The sequence below is a fragment of the Lepisma saccharinum genome, chromosome 8 (genome assembly GCF_977018435.1).
Source record: "Lepisma saccharinum chromosome 8, izLepSacc3.1, whole genome shotgun sequence".
Classification (NCBI taxonomy): Eukaryota; Metazoa; Arthropoda; class Insecta; order Zygentoma; family Lepismatidae; genus Lepisma; species Lepisma saccharinum.
The window spans coordinates 17370054-17389161 of record NC_139236.1 but is presented as its reverse complement, the minus strand read 5'-3'; the positions used below and the strand labels follow the sequence as shown (position 1 = coordinate 17389161).

The window sequence follows — 19108 nt, the reverse complement described above, 5'->3', positions numbered from 1 at the left end:
TCAACACCACACACATATGTTGCTTTTCGTAGGTTATTTTGAATTGCTTGCGTTATGCACACTTCAAGTCTACCCGTATCATATACATTTTATTTGCTCTCTGACAGAAACAAATGTCAGTGTTAACTGCAAATATTTGTCACGTGGTTGCGTTCATATAGGTTAATAATACTTTTCTTTAACATTTCGTAGCAAAATGAGCATAATTCTCTATCCACACTCTCTCATACACTCCCCCCCACACATTATATATATATATCAGGGTGGCGACAGACCTGGAAAACCTGGAAAACCGGGAAAAGTCAGGGAATTTGAGGTGTCAAAAAAAGTCAGGGAAATGTCAGGGAATTTCGTCTTCATTTACTTTTTTATTTTATTTATTTATTTGAAGATATCGTTATGGAACTCTGCACGTGAACAGGAAATGTCGTTCGTAAGTTTCGGCCTAAACTTTTAGGCCCATTTTATGCACAACACAACCATGGCGCCAGAAACCAGTGATGGCAGGTGGAGAGAGAGAGAGAGGAGAGAGAGAGAGATAGAGAGAGAAATTTCTCTCGCACGGGCTTCTCGGCGGGAATTTGAAATTCGAACACTCTTTGGAGGAAAATTGTTATTACTCTGGCACTATGGGAGCAATCTACTTCGGATAACTTTTGTTTTGAAGCTAAAACATCAGAGCATGCAACCATGTGCAACTTAGAATGCTGAACCGAGGAAGGGGGTTTGGGGGCGCGACCTCCGAATTTCAATGGGAAAAAACAAAAATGTGGAGTTTGCCCCCTCTTCTCCCACTATTTTGGAGAGAAGGCACGAACTTTATTATACCTTTCAAAGAATGGAGATTTCTCAAGAGAATGAAACATGTTTAATGTTCTTGGGTGCCATACAAGTTGAATAATAAGCCAAAATGTGATTTTTTTTACGAAAAATAAGTAATTTGCAATTTTGGAGGAAAATTGTTATAACTCGGGCACTATGCGAGCAATCTACTTCGGATCAGTTTTGTTTTTCAGCTAAAACATCAGAGCATGCAACCGCGTACAAATCATAACTTCGGATCGCGGAAGGGGGGTTTGGGGGGCGCGACCTCCGAATTTCGATGAAAAAAAATGTGGAGTTTGCCCCCTCTTCTCCCACTATTTTGGGAAGAAGGCGCGAACTTTAGTATTCTATTCATAGATTGGACATTTCTCAAGAGAATGAAACATGTTTCATGTTCTTGGGTGCCATACAAGTTGAGTAATAAGCCAAAATGTGATTTATTTATTTTTACGAAAAATAGGTCATTTCCATTTTTGGAGGAAAACAGTTATAACTCGGTCACTATGGGAGCAATCTACTTCGGATAAGTTTTGTTTTTCAGCTTATACATCAGAGCATGCAACCGTGTACAATTCAGAACGCCGAACCGAGGAAGGGGGTTTGGGGCACGACCTCCGAATTCCAATGGGAAAAAAAAACACATAAACCGGGGGAGTAAAGGTTAAGCCTCTAAATATTACGTGAAAATTTCATTGAATTATCATTTTTTCTTGTCCATATGGGAGTAGTAAGGGGACTTGTCAACAAATGGAGGGGATAAGAGCGGGTGGCGCCGTCCGATAGTTGTCAGACGTCGTAGTAAGGCATTTTGTTGGGCAAACTGAAGGAACATGGAAACAAATAGGTTCCATTGATACATACGATTTTTGTCGAATATCGCCACCCGACAAAGTATCTCACTACAATATGCGACAGAAATTGCATGGACTGCAACATCCTACAAAAATCGCATGCATAAACAAGAAGAGCTTGAGACTGCAAATATGCTGCTCGAATTTTGTTACTCTTCTGGCTCACTTCACCTTATTTAATGTAGCAGTTCTTACGAAGGTTTTTTTCATCATCCTGACGTATTACTGGTTTCGCACAAGTTAACATACGTTTACAATGACATTGCACTATTCTTAGATATCAAGAAGTATCCAACCAAACGGGATATATATTGAATACTATCACGAAAAGTGGATCATAAATCGGCATTGGTGAACGTTATAAAAATGGTAAGTGCATGCTCCCAACCTCAAATTTACTGCAACACTATTATTGCAATGAAATTAACGCCACTCTCTGTCCTTTCTGTTTAAACTCGTGAGAGATGGTAATTAATCTCTCATTGAGTAAGGTTAATGTCCAATATTATGAAATAAAATACTAATAATAAATACGTAAATATTTTAATTTACTCGAATCATTCAATCATAAAAGCAAATCACTTTCTTCAAGAATTGACTTTTCTCTGTCAGCACTGCTACATTTTCACTTTCCATCTCCTGATTTATACGAGGGGTGGCCAGAAAGTAATTTCCGATTAGTAGGGACATTGATTTTTCGCAAACGCCAAAACCATGCAAAATGTTAATTGCTGCGAAGTTATGTTTAGGAATGGGCAGTGATGTCTGGACACATTTTTTGCCCGTTTGAAATATCGAAATAATGCGAATTGTTGACGTTTTTAGCGATTTCTTTAATGAAATGTCCTAAAACAACGAAAAATTTCATGAAATCCAACATTCTTGTCTTTTCTAGGACATGTTTGTGTACATAGAACATGCAAGTTTTCCAACATTTTACTCAAGAGTAAACTATAGGGTTATACGTAAATGGAATAATTCCGACAGCCACATTAGATCATGTATTTCCCACGATTTTTTCAACTTCTATCAAAACCATTTGCATCACAGAGCAAAGTGACAGGGTTCTAACAGGAGATCGAGTGCATATCTACCGTCACACGGGAGCCACATCTTCGTATTTTTCGCACGTCGACTGAGTAATAATGGAGCTCAGTCGTTAGGGCGTCTGACTACTATGCGAGAGACCCGGGGTCGATCCCCTGCGGGGGAGAACCGGGATGTTTTCCACCTATTCAAACTGCTCCGGCACCCACCCTGCATCATATGAAGCTGGTACCTTGAGGAAACTTTGAGGGATAAAGGTAGTCAGGAGCGTGGTGCTGATCACATTACCCCCACCTTCAGCCATGATCAAGAAAGTGTGGGGCCCTAACTCCACACCCCTACTATGCACCTTCATGGAAAAGTGCAGGGGTTCCAAACCTCAGTGGAAATATCAACATATAATATCGAGACTGTATAAGGAGACTGATAAATTACAAATTGTACAGGGTGTCTATAAAGTCAGTTAACATTTCTGCATGAACAGGATTTATGGTGCAAAATACAATATGTACTGAAACATATATCACAGTAGGACACAAAATCAGTATAACTCAATGTGACCACCCCTCAAGTCTAGGCACATATGCCAACAATCTACCACAGCCCGAAACACCTTCTCCAACATAGCTGGTGTAATCTGAGCAACTGGGGCCTTAATGCATTGTTTCAACTGGGCTATGCTGTGAATCCTCGCCCCGTACACCTTAGACTTGATAAATCCTCAAATGTAAAAGTCTAATGGGGTCAGATCGAGGGGGGCTACTCCCCGTTGCGAGGCACGACCAATCCATCTACCGGTGAAAACGTCATTTAGGTGATCACAAACGATGATGGCATCCCATCCTGTTGGTGCATAGTAAGAAGCTTGGTGTGCCCCAATCCACCGTGCTATGAGCCATAGTTGGTAGATGCTGGGATTATGGATACTGAGTCGCGTGGTCGATGCGGTGGGGCTACGTGTGATCGCGTCCTGTACATTTTCCACAATCTGTGGTGTTATGGCTGGCCTACCAGGACGTTCTTCATCCTCAACACTACCTATTCACTTGAATTTGTTGACCAGGTTCTTAATAGCCAGCCTGGTGGGGCCTGGTTTTCTGAATTTCCGAGTGAAGTCCGTCCGCACCTGTTCATACGTCATTCCAAACAACGGCTATTCTCTCTTCTATAGAGTACATTTTATCAGATCACTTGGAAAAAAGAAAAGATTTGTCATTAGTTCATTGAAATAAGTTACTTTATAGACACCCTGTATTTCTTAGTCAATCACTCTTCACTCTTACCTCATTCAGTCGTAACTTTAAAAATAATCAAGTATTTTATTTTAAACTTACTGCGTATGACAGAATTCCGTAATCCTTCCCTAGCTTGTGTGGTGAATCGGGACTTGTTTATCCCGTTTCGCCACATTCTTCGGCCCACCCTGTATAGAGGAATTAGACCGATCCGTGAGATTGTCAGTTCGCGGAGAAACTTCGTTTGTTTTCAAAGAGACTCGCATGGGGGCCGACGAGACTGCCACCTACCGAGCTTCTCGGGGTAGAAGTTTTCCTTGTTGGGCGAACCAGTGTTCTCCCCGGGCCGATTCCGATAACAGCAACTCCAGCAACGGTGTTCCACGGCGTGATAGCTGGCTCAGTCAAAGTGGCGTGACTCAGCTCTTATCTTCCGGTACACCTGTGAGCCTAGACTAGAACGTGGAAACCTTGCAGATATGGAGTTAAGTATTATTACATGAATGGTTTAGTTTTATCGCGTTACCTTAATAGACATTTTTTTTTAATCTTTCATCTTCCTTTTTTTTTACTTAAACATTTTTGGAAAAAGATCGTAACTTCATTTTTTTTTATAATAATTTCCTATCGCCGGGGTCTAATTCCTCCAAAGTATATATATAGTCAAAAGAAGGGAATGATCATGGACTTAGTTTTGGTAGCATAAGTGATGCAAGAGATAGTGGGAATCCAAAGTAAAAATGAATCTATGACGTGGATCGTCATTGTAAAAAATGTTTTTGTGAAAATCTGTCAAGAAGGGGTGGGGGGTAATTGGTAACTGCTTTTTCTGGTAAGAAACGACTTATTTAAATGAGAACACATTGTTAATACAGTTGTAACAAATCAAATACTCTGCACTTGTTAAGCAAAATAAAAAGTATTTTGAGAAAATATCTAATCTTACTATTAATGTAATTACGCAAAGCGCTGGGCGCTGTTTAAGATAACTTCACCCCTTCCGGTATAATTTCTTGCGTAGCAGATTTATTATATATATTTTTTATTTTTGGCAAAGGGTCACAAAAAAGGGGAGTTGTATTTTTGGTTGCTCATATACACGTCAGTTCGTCGGGAGTGGGACTAGACGAGCCCGCTATAAAACTCCGGACCAGCTGGCGGTATATGCAAGATCTTGGAGCGACGCACTATTTAATACCAAAAAAAAAGTAAAACTGGGATTAGCAGTTTCGACTTGTGCCCATTTTGATTGTCAGATCCTTTTGGTTTTCTCCCTACAGCACCGCAGCCACCCGTGGTTGAGAAACTTAATATATATATATATATATATACAGGGTGTTTCTAAAGGTCGTTTACAACGCTTGGGAGGTGATTCCTCACACGAAAATAAGCAAAAAGTCTAAGTTCCATTTTTATGACTGAGGCTTCGTTTCGGAGATAGGAGCCTCGCAAAAGGTGACAAAGTGAACGTCACACCTGACTGGGACGAATACTATAACAGATAGAGAGGCGGTTCCAAGGGAATCATAAAGGAATCGTATGTGCTCAGTCCGGAAGTCACTATGAAAAGTTCACTGCACGCATGCGCAATGGAGTCCTCAAAGGAATTGGGGATTTCCAGCAAGAACAATGCATGGAAAAGGTATGTAACGCAGCAAGAAGGACCGTGACAATGAGAAATGCGTTCAAGACAACACATCCCGACCTCAAACATCAAAACATGAGCACCGAACACAAAATCCGAAAAGTTGAGCACGGTTGCATACCCCAGTTACACGCGAGGAATGAACGAATCATGTCATGTGGCAAACGAGAGACACATTACTCCACCAGGAGGAGGGAAAGAAAAACACAATATCAGATGATTGCGACAACGTGTATTTTTACACGCGACAACTACGTAATATCCCCCCCCCCTCACAACAAACAACAAATGCTACAATGTCTTACGCACAGACAGTGCGTGTCATTTAACACCAACTGAAGATGTCACTTTCACCACACAAAGGGGGTGGGGAGCAATACCAAAAGTGTTCGCAGGCGTTCATTGTGACGTAAAAGAGACCAGTTTTGGAAGCGCTGCACAGGCAAGTCTGGCTCTCGTAGTCTACGTTTGACCTTCATGACTGCTGTTCCCGCGAGAGGAGTTCGAAGGGTTGGTTCTCTCCGGCAGTCGTTCCAGTCGTGTTGCAGGTGCTGGGATACGATCAGCAGTTCGCTCTAGGTTGTCATACGCATTGAAGAGTACTAGTATGTTGTATTGAAAGAAGTTGTGGTGGAGTGGGCAAGTCAAGTATCGCAACAATTGGTCTATGGTGTTCGTACGGTGATACGGCCAATTTGTGCAGTGTGCCAGTGTTAAACAAAAACAATACTTTCCAGTTCCAGCTCCCTATTACACAGATGACTGCGTATACGACCCAGCAGCTAGCAGACATGCATCTCATGTATGGGGAGGCACGTGGTAATAGCTGTGAGGCAAGGTGTCTTTATGGAGAACGCTTTCCACATAGACGTTTACCGTCTCACACCTTCTTTCAGGTAGTGTACAGTCGACTGCGTGAAACAGGGTCAGTGTTTCCACAGCGGCAAGAAGTTGGAAGACCCAGAAATGTACGCACACATCAGTTTGCAGAAGATGTGTTAACAGCGGTCGCAGAACATTCTGGCACCAGTACGCTCGTGCTCGCTCGGACACGAAACACGTCTTATGTGAATGTTTGGCGAGTGTTGTCAGAGGAAGGAATGCACTCTTTTAAACTGCAGAAAGTACAAGAACTGTTACCTCGTAACTTTCGCCCTCGTATGGAGTTTTGCCAATGGTTGTTGCATCAGCTGGACACAAACCCTCACTACGAGGCAAACGTATTGTGGACAGATGAAGCCATTTTCACCAGGATGGATGTCTTCAATAGTAGAAACAGTCATGTATGGGACTTTGACAACCCACATGCACTTTTTGTGGCCCATCACCAGCACAGGTTTTCAGTGAATGTGTGGTGCGGGATAGTACATGATCATTTAATTGGACCATACATTCTCCCTGTTCGCCTGAATGGTCGCACGTATCATGCATTTCTTAGTGAGGTTCTGCCTGAACTGTTGGAGACCGTACCTTTGGCACTGCGGCAAGAAATGTGGTATCAACACGATGGTGCACCAGCTCATTTCGATTGTAATGTACAACATTTCCTGCATGACGTGTTTCGCAATAGGTTCATTGGTAGGGATGAGCCTGTGCCTTGGCCACCGAGGTCGCCAGATCTCAACCCTCGCGATTTTTTCTTCTGGGGAGAAATGAAAACCCTCGTATACGACACACCTGTCACATCAGCTGAGGACCTCGTTGCTCGCATCAACGTCGCCGCCGCGACGGTAGCAGATACACCTGGCTTGTTTGATCGTACTCGACAATCCTTGATTCGTCGCTGTCATCTCTGCGTAGAAGTAAACGGCAGACATTTTGAAAACCGTCTGTGATTATTGCCCTCGGCAAATACCAGTGAGAACACTCTTGGTATTGCTCCCCACCCCCTTTGTGTGGTGAAAGTGACATCTTCAGTTGGTGTTAAATGACACGCACTGTCTGTGCGTAAGACATTGTAGCATTTGTTGTTTGTTGTGAGGGGGGGGGGATATTACGTAGTTGTCGCGTGTAAAAATACACGTTGTCGCAATCATCTGATATTGTGTTTTTCTTTCCCTCCTCCTGGTGGAGTAATGTGTCTCTCGTTTGCCACATGACATGATTCGTTCATTCCTCGCGTGTAACTGGGGTATGCAACCGTGCTCAACTTTTCGGATTTTGTGTTCGGTGCTCATGTTTTGATGTTTGAGGTCGGGATGTGTTGTCTTGAACGCATTTCTCATTGTCACGGTCCTTCTTGCTGCGTTACATACCTTTTCCATGCATTGTTCTTGCTGGAAATCCCCAATTCCTTTGAGGACTCCATTGCGCATGCGTGCAGTGAACTTTTCATAGTGACTTCCGGACTGAGCACATACGATTCCTTTATGATTCCCTTGGAACCGCCTCTCTATCTGTTATAGTATTCGTCCCAGTCAGGTGTGACGTTCACTTTGTCACCTTTTGCGAGGCTCCTATCTCGGAAACGAAGCCTCAGTCGTAAAAATGGAACTTAGACTTTTTGCTTGTTTTCGTGTGAGGAATCACCTCCCAAGCGTTGTAAACGACCTTTAGAAACACCCTGTATATATATATATATATATATATATTGTAAGTATTTTCTTTTGTGGAGGGTGTGTTATTTCTTCTACAGGGAGATAGCCAGGGAAAAAAAGCACGTACTTCCAAAATAAATAATGGGTTGTGACGGATTGTTCCAAACAACATCGAAATTGAGCAAGACGTCACACTTGTGAATTGTAATAATTTTCCAAATTCACTATTTTGCAGTTTATCATAGAGAATAGAGAAATTAAGCCAATTTCATAGAAGATAATATTGGTACTTAACACAACCATACGTGGATCTGTATGAGTTTATTATTTCCATTTGCAAAAACATCGATTTAGTTTCGTTTGTAATTGTCAGGGGAAAATGTAAATTTTGTCCTGGAAAACCTGGAAAAGTCAGGGAATTTCATTTCTGCTTGTTTGTAGCCACTCTGATATATATATATATATATATATATATATATATATATATATATATATATATATATATATATATATATATATATATATATGTACATACATACACGCACACATACAGTGTATAATATAAGAGAAAATTTATGAAAATTCGCCTATGGGTCTGGCACCCTCCTCAAAAAAAAAAACCTGGGTACGGGTCTGTGTCAATCAGCAATGGGCCTACGCTAAACTGCAGAAAACTTGTGCAGTTTTACATGCAGAAATCTACTAGATAAGAAACAAAAAACAAATTACGGCTTTCATTTGAGTGTGTATCGTATTTTGTTTCGCTTTGCTGCCATTTTTGGCTAATCACGAGGATAAGGATGAATTGTGATAAGATGAAATTGATGAAAGGACAATCACAAACACACATGGATAGCACACCACACAAGTTTCACAACTTATTATCCTGGCTGCAGGTCCAGGCGCTAGATCGAAGTTAGTTTAAAAATGACGTTGACTCCAAAATTACGGCTTTCAAAATGGCGGGCCAGGGCCGAATTTAGGATCTGTAGACCCCTAGGCTGAACTTGTGGTGCGGGCACTACCGGGAAAATTTTTTTTGACAATAATATTTCAATTGAAAACAATATTTTAATTTTAAAAATAACACATTGTAATTTTAAGTAAACATGTTAGCAAATGCAAAATAAAAAGAGGAATGTAACACACAAGAAAACTTTACTTACGAGATTTAATTCAAATACAGTACTTTCCCAAACAATCAGACTTAAAATGACAGTGTCAAATAATCTTACTGGCTAATTGGTTTGAGCTTACACTGTCACGGTATCTAGTGACATGTAAAACGCAGTTCGATATAAATTATTTTTTGTTTATTGATTCATTTTATGTTCAAATATGAAAGTGTGAGGTATTTTATTTTGTGGATAAATTTGTATCCGAGCCAGACGTCGGGAGTTGGGGGACGGGTTTTACTTGAGTGACAACCGAACTGTCATTTCGCCTTAGAACATGACATATTTGCACTAACACGGAGAAATGGAAAGATTATTTTCGTCGAGACCGGGCTTGAGTCGCAGCGGGCGGGCTAACCCATGTTTCACGGATGACTAGGAAAACCAGCTGGAGCCCAAGGCTGCAAGGATCGAAGACGCCTCGGTGACCGCGTTTCAAGACAATGGACACAGGTCATTCGCATCCCCTCCGAAACCGAAGCGAAGCCACCTTAGCGTGGTTTTCAACGGACGAATTTGAATCTCTTATAAATATGCGGTGCTACCATCCCAGAGACAGTTTTTACCCGGATTTCATAGAGAGAGCATCTCCGCGCTACACTCTCGCGTGATTATTGTTTTGTGTCCGTGAACTTCGTTTTCTTACGTACCGTGAACGAATCGCAGATAGAGAGTTACCAGTGTGCGCCTTATTTGGGTGAAGATTACGCGGTGATTTGTTTTTGCCAAGCGTGGACCACATAATTATGGGCGGCTAAAGAAAATAGAGAAGGGAGTCCGTCGACTTCCCTGACGCCTGCAACGACGCAGAAGCCAGCCAGACGACGCCAAAACCAAACACTGCCCGAAGCCCGTTACCAGAGAGAGAGAAGGACGTTGCCAGATCGACGTTTCAACCAAAGCCCGAAGGACGTTTGAAGTTGAAGAATTATGAAGAGAAAGAGTGGATAAGATATTGGTGCATACATGCTCTGTAAAGGCATTTTGGTGTGTTGAAGGTAGTTATGAATTATTGAAAAGTCACAGAATGAAAATTTTACAGCGCATGAAATGGATAACGTATACTCTCCGCCAACAGTGAGAACACGTGAGCTCTCTTCCCATAGGCAGTAGCTAGTGTATTATTCTCGGTAGTGCTTTTTATTTACGTACACAACATGCTAGCGAAAGAGGAAGTCGTGTTGTTTCGGTATCGGCTTCAGGAGTCCATCCTACTCTGTGTGGAATCATACCATCAATGACGTCACGGGGACAAAGGGTCAGCACAATCTTGTATGAGAAAGAATAATAATAAAATAAAAAAGTTGCGACGAGTACTGTCGCGTGTACGAGATGAATTTTATGTTCTTCTTGCTCTGTGAGCTAGTGGTGGAGATTTTCCTCCGTAAGATTTAAAAAAAGACAGATTTGATTAGAAGAAACATAGGTTGCACGTGTTATTCCGTATCATGCCGAAGGCATGTCTCGAACTCAGGACCCCGGGCGCCATAGCCCGATGGTATAATCACCTCATAAAAAGGGCCCTAGTTTGAAAGAAACTGGGAAAGAGCTTCTTTCAAGCAAATGACACCTGCAATCTTCAGTGATGTAAAAATCCGCTGATACGAATTCTTCCGGAATCGCAGGAAACATAATGCAAACACAGCTTTACGCTGAAAACACGTTATTGAGAGACGCGGTCTCTCAACGGTCGAAAGTTCGAATTTCATTTAAATAGCTCGAGAGAATATTTCTCACCCCAGTCGGTATCTGAAATCTACAGCGTTCACAGTCGTAGCCTCGGAATGATACAAACAGTTGAACTAAGAAAGTTATGGCGTGAATAGTTGTTGCCTCCGGCTTATAGTCGGATTATCGACCGGCACTAAAGGAGTTACAACGATCAGTAGTACGCTATCGGAAAGGAGTTTTATTTCAGGAGAGTTTCATCAGTGTTTCATCTACAAACCAACGAGTCGATCGTCACTTCAAGATCGACAGGTAACGAACGTTCCTAAATCCTTGTCTATCATTCTCTCACACCCCCTGCCAGACCAGTCAATTGAAGTGTTTAAATTTAATCGTGATTGTAGTTCTGATTTCACGGGGCAAGCCCCTTTCTTGGTCGAGTGTTGACATACAGCTCCTCAGAGCTATACCCCCCCTTACGATACATCTCTCGTAGCCAATTAACTTCGAATATCAGGCTTTCATATAGCCTATTTACGATCCCTAAAACTAAACAAACTGGTGTTTAGAAGATTCATCGTGGTAAATTTTATAGTTGATGAGTTGTTACTATCACTGCTCGAAACTTCGTTGCGGCGAGGAAGTATGAAGGATGATGATGACGATCGTCTTCGTTAGGAAGTAGCTGCTAGTGATTCAATGCTGCCAGTGATCAATGTTTTTCGCAGTGTTGTCAGCTTCTGATGGGCAGGGTTCACTAGTTGTGAATTCTTCCAAATAAAGCCCTCCTAGAATATGAGGGATATCCATTTGCATTCCTGAATGTAAATGTAAGGCGTTCACGTTATCTTCCTCTGTACCTGGTCGATCGAGAGTAACCGTTTGTGGTGTGTAAAGTTTCATCCTCTAAAGTTTCGTGAAACTCGCCAGCAAGCATATGGTAGCTAAACCGAAGAAATCATAAGTTCCGCCAATTGTTTGTCGGTCACTTTCTTGGAAAATGCCTGTTCTTGTTTCTCCATTTCTTCTTTAACTTCTCGCCTGAAACAACCTGTATTTTATCTACTTATTCTTCTGAATCCAATCTTTACAATGGTGTAAGATACGTACATATTACCATTTACTTTGATAAACGCTGTCACTTACAATATAATGTATCCCTCGCGATTCGTTTCCATACTAACTGCAGGGAGAAAGTACGGGGAGCGCGTTGTATTAAGCCAGGTCTTCCGTTGCTATGGCGACAGCGCCAGAAGTGACGTTTACTTTACCAACGTATAGTGTTCAGAAAGGATATTGATCCAGAGAATCATGCCCCGGGTATATAGTTGAGGAAAGATAATGTTGTCTGGGAACTAATTGCGACAGAAATTAATACAACTGCCTCTGTAGTAAAAATGAGAGGATTCCGATTTTAAAGAGTCTACACTCTCTGATCTGATCGCCACCATCTTGAAAAAATGGACCCAAAAATTCACCTTGAAAAGTAAAGAATATATTATCTCGAAAACGGTGCATTGTATACAAAAAATGAAGATAACCAAAAAGAAAGAGCAGAAAACTTGCTAAGTTATGTTTTTTATATATAGCTACCATAAATCTTAATTGAATTAGAAAGCTTAAAATATTTTCTTTAATTTTTGATATAGCGTAAAAGTTGGTTTCCGACACAATGTTCCATGTTCATTGTTTAAAGAAAACAAGCAACTCCGAAGAACAAGTATAAAGGGTTACGAGGCATTCATTTCCAAGTATGTTGTCAATAAATTAAAATTACTTGCATAGAGTGATGGAATTACGCAACTCACTTTTTCCGATCTGACACCGACGGAAATCCCTGCGGCCCCACAACTGAGTCGAGCTCCTGCTTCACCTTCTCCTGCACACGTGGATACAGCATCATGTACAGTATTGCGAAATTGAGAGTGCTCTTCGTTGTTTGTGATCCAGCGATGAAGAAGTCAAGGCATATTAACATCAGTTGCTCTTCTGCAAGTGAATAAAATAGAGAAAAAAATCCACACTTTCAAAAGAAGTAAGTGCAATAAAAGTGCAGCAATAAATTTATTAGTTTTATAGCCTATATTTTTTTATTTATTTATTAATTTCAAATTGAACTAATAATTAACGATACCCTAATATTATATTTCGTTTATCATGGAAGTTTTACAGTACATATTGTAGTTTCCATTTGCTACCATTTTCCCAATTCTATTTACTTCAATTGAGGATCATAATGTATATTACGAGTTAGAGCTCTCAACGCCTCAAATCACCTAATGACTAGGCCCCTTGATTTTTCGCGTTCAAGATATGCAAGAAATGGTGTTATTTTTTCTAACTTTTCGCATTATTTTCCTTAAAATTTGCGTTTTCAATAAAAAGCTGCACTGACCATTAAAATGAAAAATGAAATGTTATTATTCTTAATCCAAATTAATCCAATATTTGTATACAAAAATAAATCCTTTCTAACAGCAAAAGATTGTCAAAAGAGCTTCTGTTCTTGCGTAGAACGGGATTTATATTACTTACGTAACACCCAGCGAGACACACTTCACATTTCTTTCATTCACTCTATGTATCTGTTAACAAAGAGCGCTGATTTTCTGCATGTTTTCCCTAACCGCGACGATGAAGACGAAAAAAATAAACTTCACAAGCCTTCTTGTTCTCGATGTGATCGCTGGATCACAAACAATGTCTGCGCTTCCACGTAGCAAAGTGCATTTTGGCCGCTTTGAGCCGTAGATTGCGGTGAACAGCAGAGTCAAACCCGTGCATTGACCTTCAAAAATATCATACTTTTGAAATAAACTTTTGTACCAATTTTCCACAATTTCATCCAGATATATACCGCCACTTGAGTGTAAAATTTCCAGCTGTTTGCAGATGACACTGCCTCCCCTCCCCCTCTCATTTTTTTTAAAAAAGATTTTACTCACCTGTAAAATTTGATTCCTCTCCTTTCCTCTCCTGTATTTCTGTCAAATAAGCGTCAATAAAGTCACGGATGTTGTCGGAATTGTATGTACGCTTATGCTCATCAATAATTTCCTGCAGATTGAAAAATAGTTTCAGAATTACGAGTGAGACATAGAAATGGTCTACGAATCAATGGATGTGTGTTGTGCGAATCTTGTGATCTACCTACCACCACCTTCCAATAATATTACGTTTCCAATGTAATATAACAATCTTTACAATAAAAATTTAAAAGTCAACAAAAGTGCATTTTCAAACAATTTTTTGCTTCTGAAACGTAAATCAGTACTGGGCCTATAGTTTAAAATGATATATGGACAACTGATATGTGTTCCACAGAGAATCGAATGCGAAAGGAAGCTTCAAGGAAAACCATATTTTTAGATATTTTACAGACGTCATCGTCACTTAGGTAATTTACGTTATCGATAAATTCGCGTATGTTATGATTTTAACAGACAATGGAAATGGCATGTTTCTAATGCATAATGTCGTAACGTAGAGTATGCAAGAAGACTGTCAGCTAATTATGCATCGCTTTTCTATCCATTTGCTCAGCGTTCACCAATAGTTCCAGGACAGCGACCTTAAACAACTCAACTTATGCATGGCATTTGTGTGTTGCGTATGGAGTAGGTATAAGTTCAGGCTTGCCAGGTGCTTAACAACTCCCCCTGTGCTTCACCAAAGCATTTCCCGCACGTGTACACAGCACAGGGGTGGATGAATTGGAACACATGAGCTCTCTTTGGCTGATCGTTGCTAGCATTTTTGCATGCTTATTTGCGTTACCTGAAAATTTATTTTGCTATTCAACTAGACAGGAGAGAGGGCACAAAATGTTTCATTGAGGGGTTATCCGTTCTCATTTGAACAGTAAACAGTGGCGACACCCTTTCAATAAATTTGTGACAATTTAGAATCAATATGTTTATTATTATATTAGTTATGAAAGTAATCCGGGAATTAAAATAGTCCAAATGGTGTTTCATTAGGAGCACATACCGAGAGAATGAAAATTTAAAATAATATTAAAAAAAATAGACATAGATGAGAAATAATTTTTAGATTCTCAGATTTGAGTTTGTTGACGTGCTGTAAAGTTGACTTTTAAATAAATGGAATATTTCCAAAAATATTAAACCGAGCAAGATAAAAATTTTATTAGATTTTGTATTACTGTAAAGAATAATGATTTCATTGTGAGCTGCATTTATTGCAATATTGATTCCGAACTGGCAGTTCTATTCATATAGCACAAGACACGTCAAATATATTTTTCAAAATGTGTGTGCGGTAGGGTCTAAGTCCGCCATATTGAAGAACTTGGATCAGTTTAGCTCAACATCAAAATCTCTCAGTATTCGTAGACCTCTTTTTCCTCCATGACGTAGCAACTCATAGGCATGCTTGGATTTAGGAGGCATGGAGGGTAGGGGGGGGGGGGGTAAAGCCTTAGACCTTCATCTAAAAAAATTGGAAAAAGACTGCCTGTGAAAGTATTGGTGTTATAAGTGAATTTCATGTGAGGTCAGAATTCGCACCGCCGCCATGTTCGCGGCCACGTTGTTTGTCGTCTGCAAGGAAATACCCACCACGTAGCGTTCGTTACACTTGCGCCAACTGAACGTACGTTTCTGGCTAGTACTGTGTAAAATGTCGGTAACATTGCATAAAATTAATTACATGTTGTGCCATCTGGAAATAGCGATAATTGTTATGTATTCAAGCTCTCTGCGCAGTCGAAAGAAAAAGATACGGAGAAAAAGCGAAGTCTTGCTGTGTAGATCCACACTTGAACTGGACGATAATGTAATAAAAAGGGACCTATGCCTTTGCACAACTATAGTTCACGTGTGTTTATTTACTTTACCCAGCAACGTGGAATCAATATCTCTCGTATGTATTAGTGATTCGCATTCTGCTTGAAATATTTACATACGTACATCCCGAACAGATTAACTGTAAATTCCAAGGCTCAGCCATTATCGTCTATATTTTCTTTTAACGTTTCTTCAAGTGCTGCAATTCAAAATGAGTTGCTGACAAACAGTAATTTCACTCCTTGCTTTAGAAATTTGGGATATGTAGGCCTTCGTGGTGGCGGAGTGGTTAACACAATGCGCTACAATGCTAGGGGTCTCTGGTTTGAATCCCGGCCTGGGCATGAGTGTTCTTTGTGAGTATCTCTTAATCAATTTCATCATACCATCACTCAGTCTCGTCTTAACGATTAGCCAAAAACTGGTAGAAAAGCGAAGTAAAATAAACCAAATCAATCAATCAATTTGGGATACTTTGATACGTGCAATTATCAAGATGAATTTAACTTTTAATGTTATCATTTTTATCGTCAAACTTATCGGGAATATCCGCACCTTTCTACCAAGAAACAAGGAAGCACTTCATTCAAGTGTGATTAAACACACCAGTTCGATCCATTTATACTTGAAGTCACATAGAAAGGTGATATATGAACTTACCTGAGAGGAAATGTTCCCTCCACACCTGTAATGTTTGCTTTGTTCACTAATGTTGGCACTATTTAATCTCGCCAATCTTCTGATCAACAATTATCAAATTCCATACCGTGAAGTGCACTTTCTGTTTTTTTTTCTCGGAATATTCTAGAGTAAACGTAAGATTCTGTTAAATAACCGAATACCGCACAATGTACCATCGTAAACAAGGTTCAAAACTCTTGCCCGCCCGCTTGAATTCCGTATGTTGCAAGAACTGGTTTCCATCATGGCTGCTCGATCCCACAATGCAACAGTTTGTGACGTAGGTGAAACACACCTATACTAAATTATGATTGTTGTCAAATTGCAAAGAAACGTCTAAAAATTGTCATTTTCGCTTCGCTCACAATGTTATACCATTCCTGTAAGGGTTCCACCAAGATAACATTTATTTACAAAAGAGAGTTGTACACGATAATGATGATGTGATATAGACCTACAATGTAGGAAGCTAAGACGAAATAGTATTTTTTTATATACATAATCGGGAATGAATACAATATATCAGAGGTTTATCCAGAATTTTCCATCAGGTAGGTAGATATGGTTGATTTTAAGGACATGTAAATATACATTTTTCACCAAAAGATAGGGTTCCCAACTCTGAGCTGAACAATTCCGGGAGAAGGACAACCCCTTCCCCCCAAATCTTAGGAGTATTAAAAAAAAGTCCGAATAGATTTTAAGCTATTTTAATAATCTGATACTGATACTTACAAAAATTGCAGGGACAGCGAAGCTTCAGTTGCATGTTGCATCACTCGTACTGGATGTGGCAGAGGCAGCCATCACAGCTGATACTTTAAACCTGTATTTATCTTGAGATTTTGCTCTTTTCACTAAGTCAGGCACACATAATCGTAGAACTTCATGCAGGTCATTATTTTTACCTGTATTTCAGGTTTTAGTTGATTCTTACTTAATCTGTTTCTCGTGTCCGTATACATATAGTCCATTACACTAAACACTCGCTCACCAAATGAATTTCCAACAGGCACTGACAACACAAATGATACTAATTTTAGAAGTTCTTTGCATTCTGGAGCTTTTCTTCCACGATTTCTTTATTGAGGGAGTCTATTGTACATCTCACAACACAAAAGTCTTCGTACAGCTGATCTAAATGTATGATGATCTGCAGGCAGTTAATGAACTCCTCAATTTCTTCCCATGTGGGTGGGTTGCGTAAATACAAAACAGCCATTTTCTTAAAAATTGAATCTTCAAAATTATACCACTTTGAAATGTACATTAGCGCTCTTTTTTTTTTTTAAAAAAAAAAAAAGCATTTGCATTTGTTTCGAACTTCCTTTTGTCTTAATTTTTCATATTATTTAGCATTCTTTTTGCTTCACTGCCATAAAATTTATCATTTTGTTTGCATTGAAGCTCAGATTTCCCTTTACTCATTAAGGTATGCAGTTCAGTGAACGTAAAAGACTTGTTTTCTAAATGCTGAATGCTGGTATAGAATAATTTAAGCACATTATGGATAAACCATAATGTACACAAATGAATGGAATCATCATCCTCACTTCCACCGAATACTGTCCACAGCATGTTACTACACTCTCCTTCCTCTTGGGATAAAAATTAAGACTAAAGAGCTTTCCAGTTTAACAGAAGGCGTTCAATAGCAGGATACAATGAAAGCCAAAGTGTAGGCACATGTCTTAGAACTGTTTTATATTCTACATCAACGAAGTCAAATAATTGTTTTAGCTCCTCGTTTCGTTTACTAATTACTGTAATTCCGGGATTTCTTGCGTCCCGGATTGATAAAAAAATTCTTCCGGGACAAAGCAAACGATTCCTGGTCAATCCCGGACAAACCGGGACGGTTGGGAACCCTAGCAAAAGGCCATACATAAATTGTACTTTTATCAGAAATGGGGAATTTTGAAGGGGAGATAAATCACTGACAACACTAAATGTATTTAAGCTGTGTCCACACTTGAGAGGCTCCCTTGACTTGTAAACGAGCATAGCTACACGGATTAAGGGAAACTCACCGTTAGAAATTCTTTGACTCTTGACCTGAAAACCAGCATGAATGCAAGGATTAAGAAGGGAAACTCACCGTTAGAAATTCATTAAGCTGGGAATTGAGCTGCTTGACGAGGTTATATTTCGTCCAGTCAGGAGCCACGAAGCGTAGCCAAGGAAGTACATTGATAACGCCACCCATCATATCAAATGCCTTTGACCTCTGCTCGAGCAACACGAGAAGTCGTTCTATCTGGTGTTTCCTTCGACGGCAGTCCACCCCAGCGACCAGTCTCCACAACACGTTGACTACATGGGGGCCTAAGGATATTGAAACCCCCGCAGGATTCTTTTCGGCAGAGTCTTGGAGGTCCTGCAAAAATGTGTTCAGTTCGTCCACTATTAGATTTTCCATGTTCCTTTCGGAGAAGCACAGGTCCTTCAGATGACTCAGGACAAACCGTCGCTGCTCCGACCAGAACTCACCGTCAGCGCACGTAATGCCTATAAGAGAAACATTGGCTGCTGATATACAATTATCTAAAGTAAAGTCATTACCAAACTCTTTCGGTTCACCGTGCCTTTAAATCATCACACCATCCGGTCTTACCGCATCCATCCAAAATCTCTGT

The 19108-nt window shown here is 40.1% G+C and overlaps 1 protein-coding gene across 1 annotated transcript in view; it reads right to left on the bottom strand.

Moving 5' to 3' along the window:
* LOC145991381 (methyl farnesoate epoxidase-like) overlaps positions 1–19108 on the bottom strand; it is a 108699-nt gene that overhangs the window by 24626 nt on the left and 64965 nt on the right. The window contains exons 3-5 of the mRNA XM_083127373.1: positions 18571–18980; positions 13929–14040; positions 12792–12972 (exon numbers count right to left, since the gene is read on the bottom strand). Of these exons, the coding sequence (XP_082983499.1) occupies positions 12792–12972; positions 13929–14040; positions 18571–18980 (703 nt within the window). The remainder of the gene's footprint in view (positions 1–12791; positions 12973–13928; positions 14041–18570; positions 18981–19108) is intronic.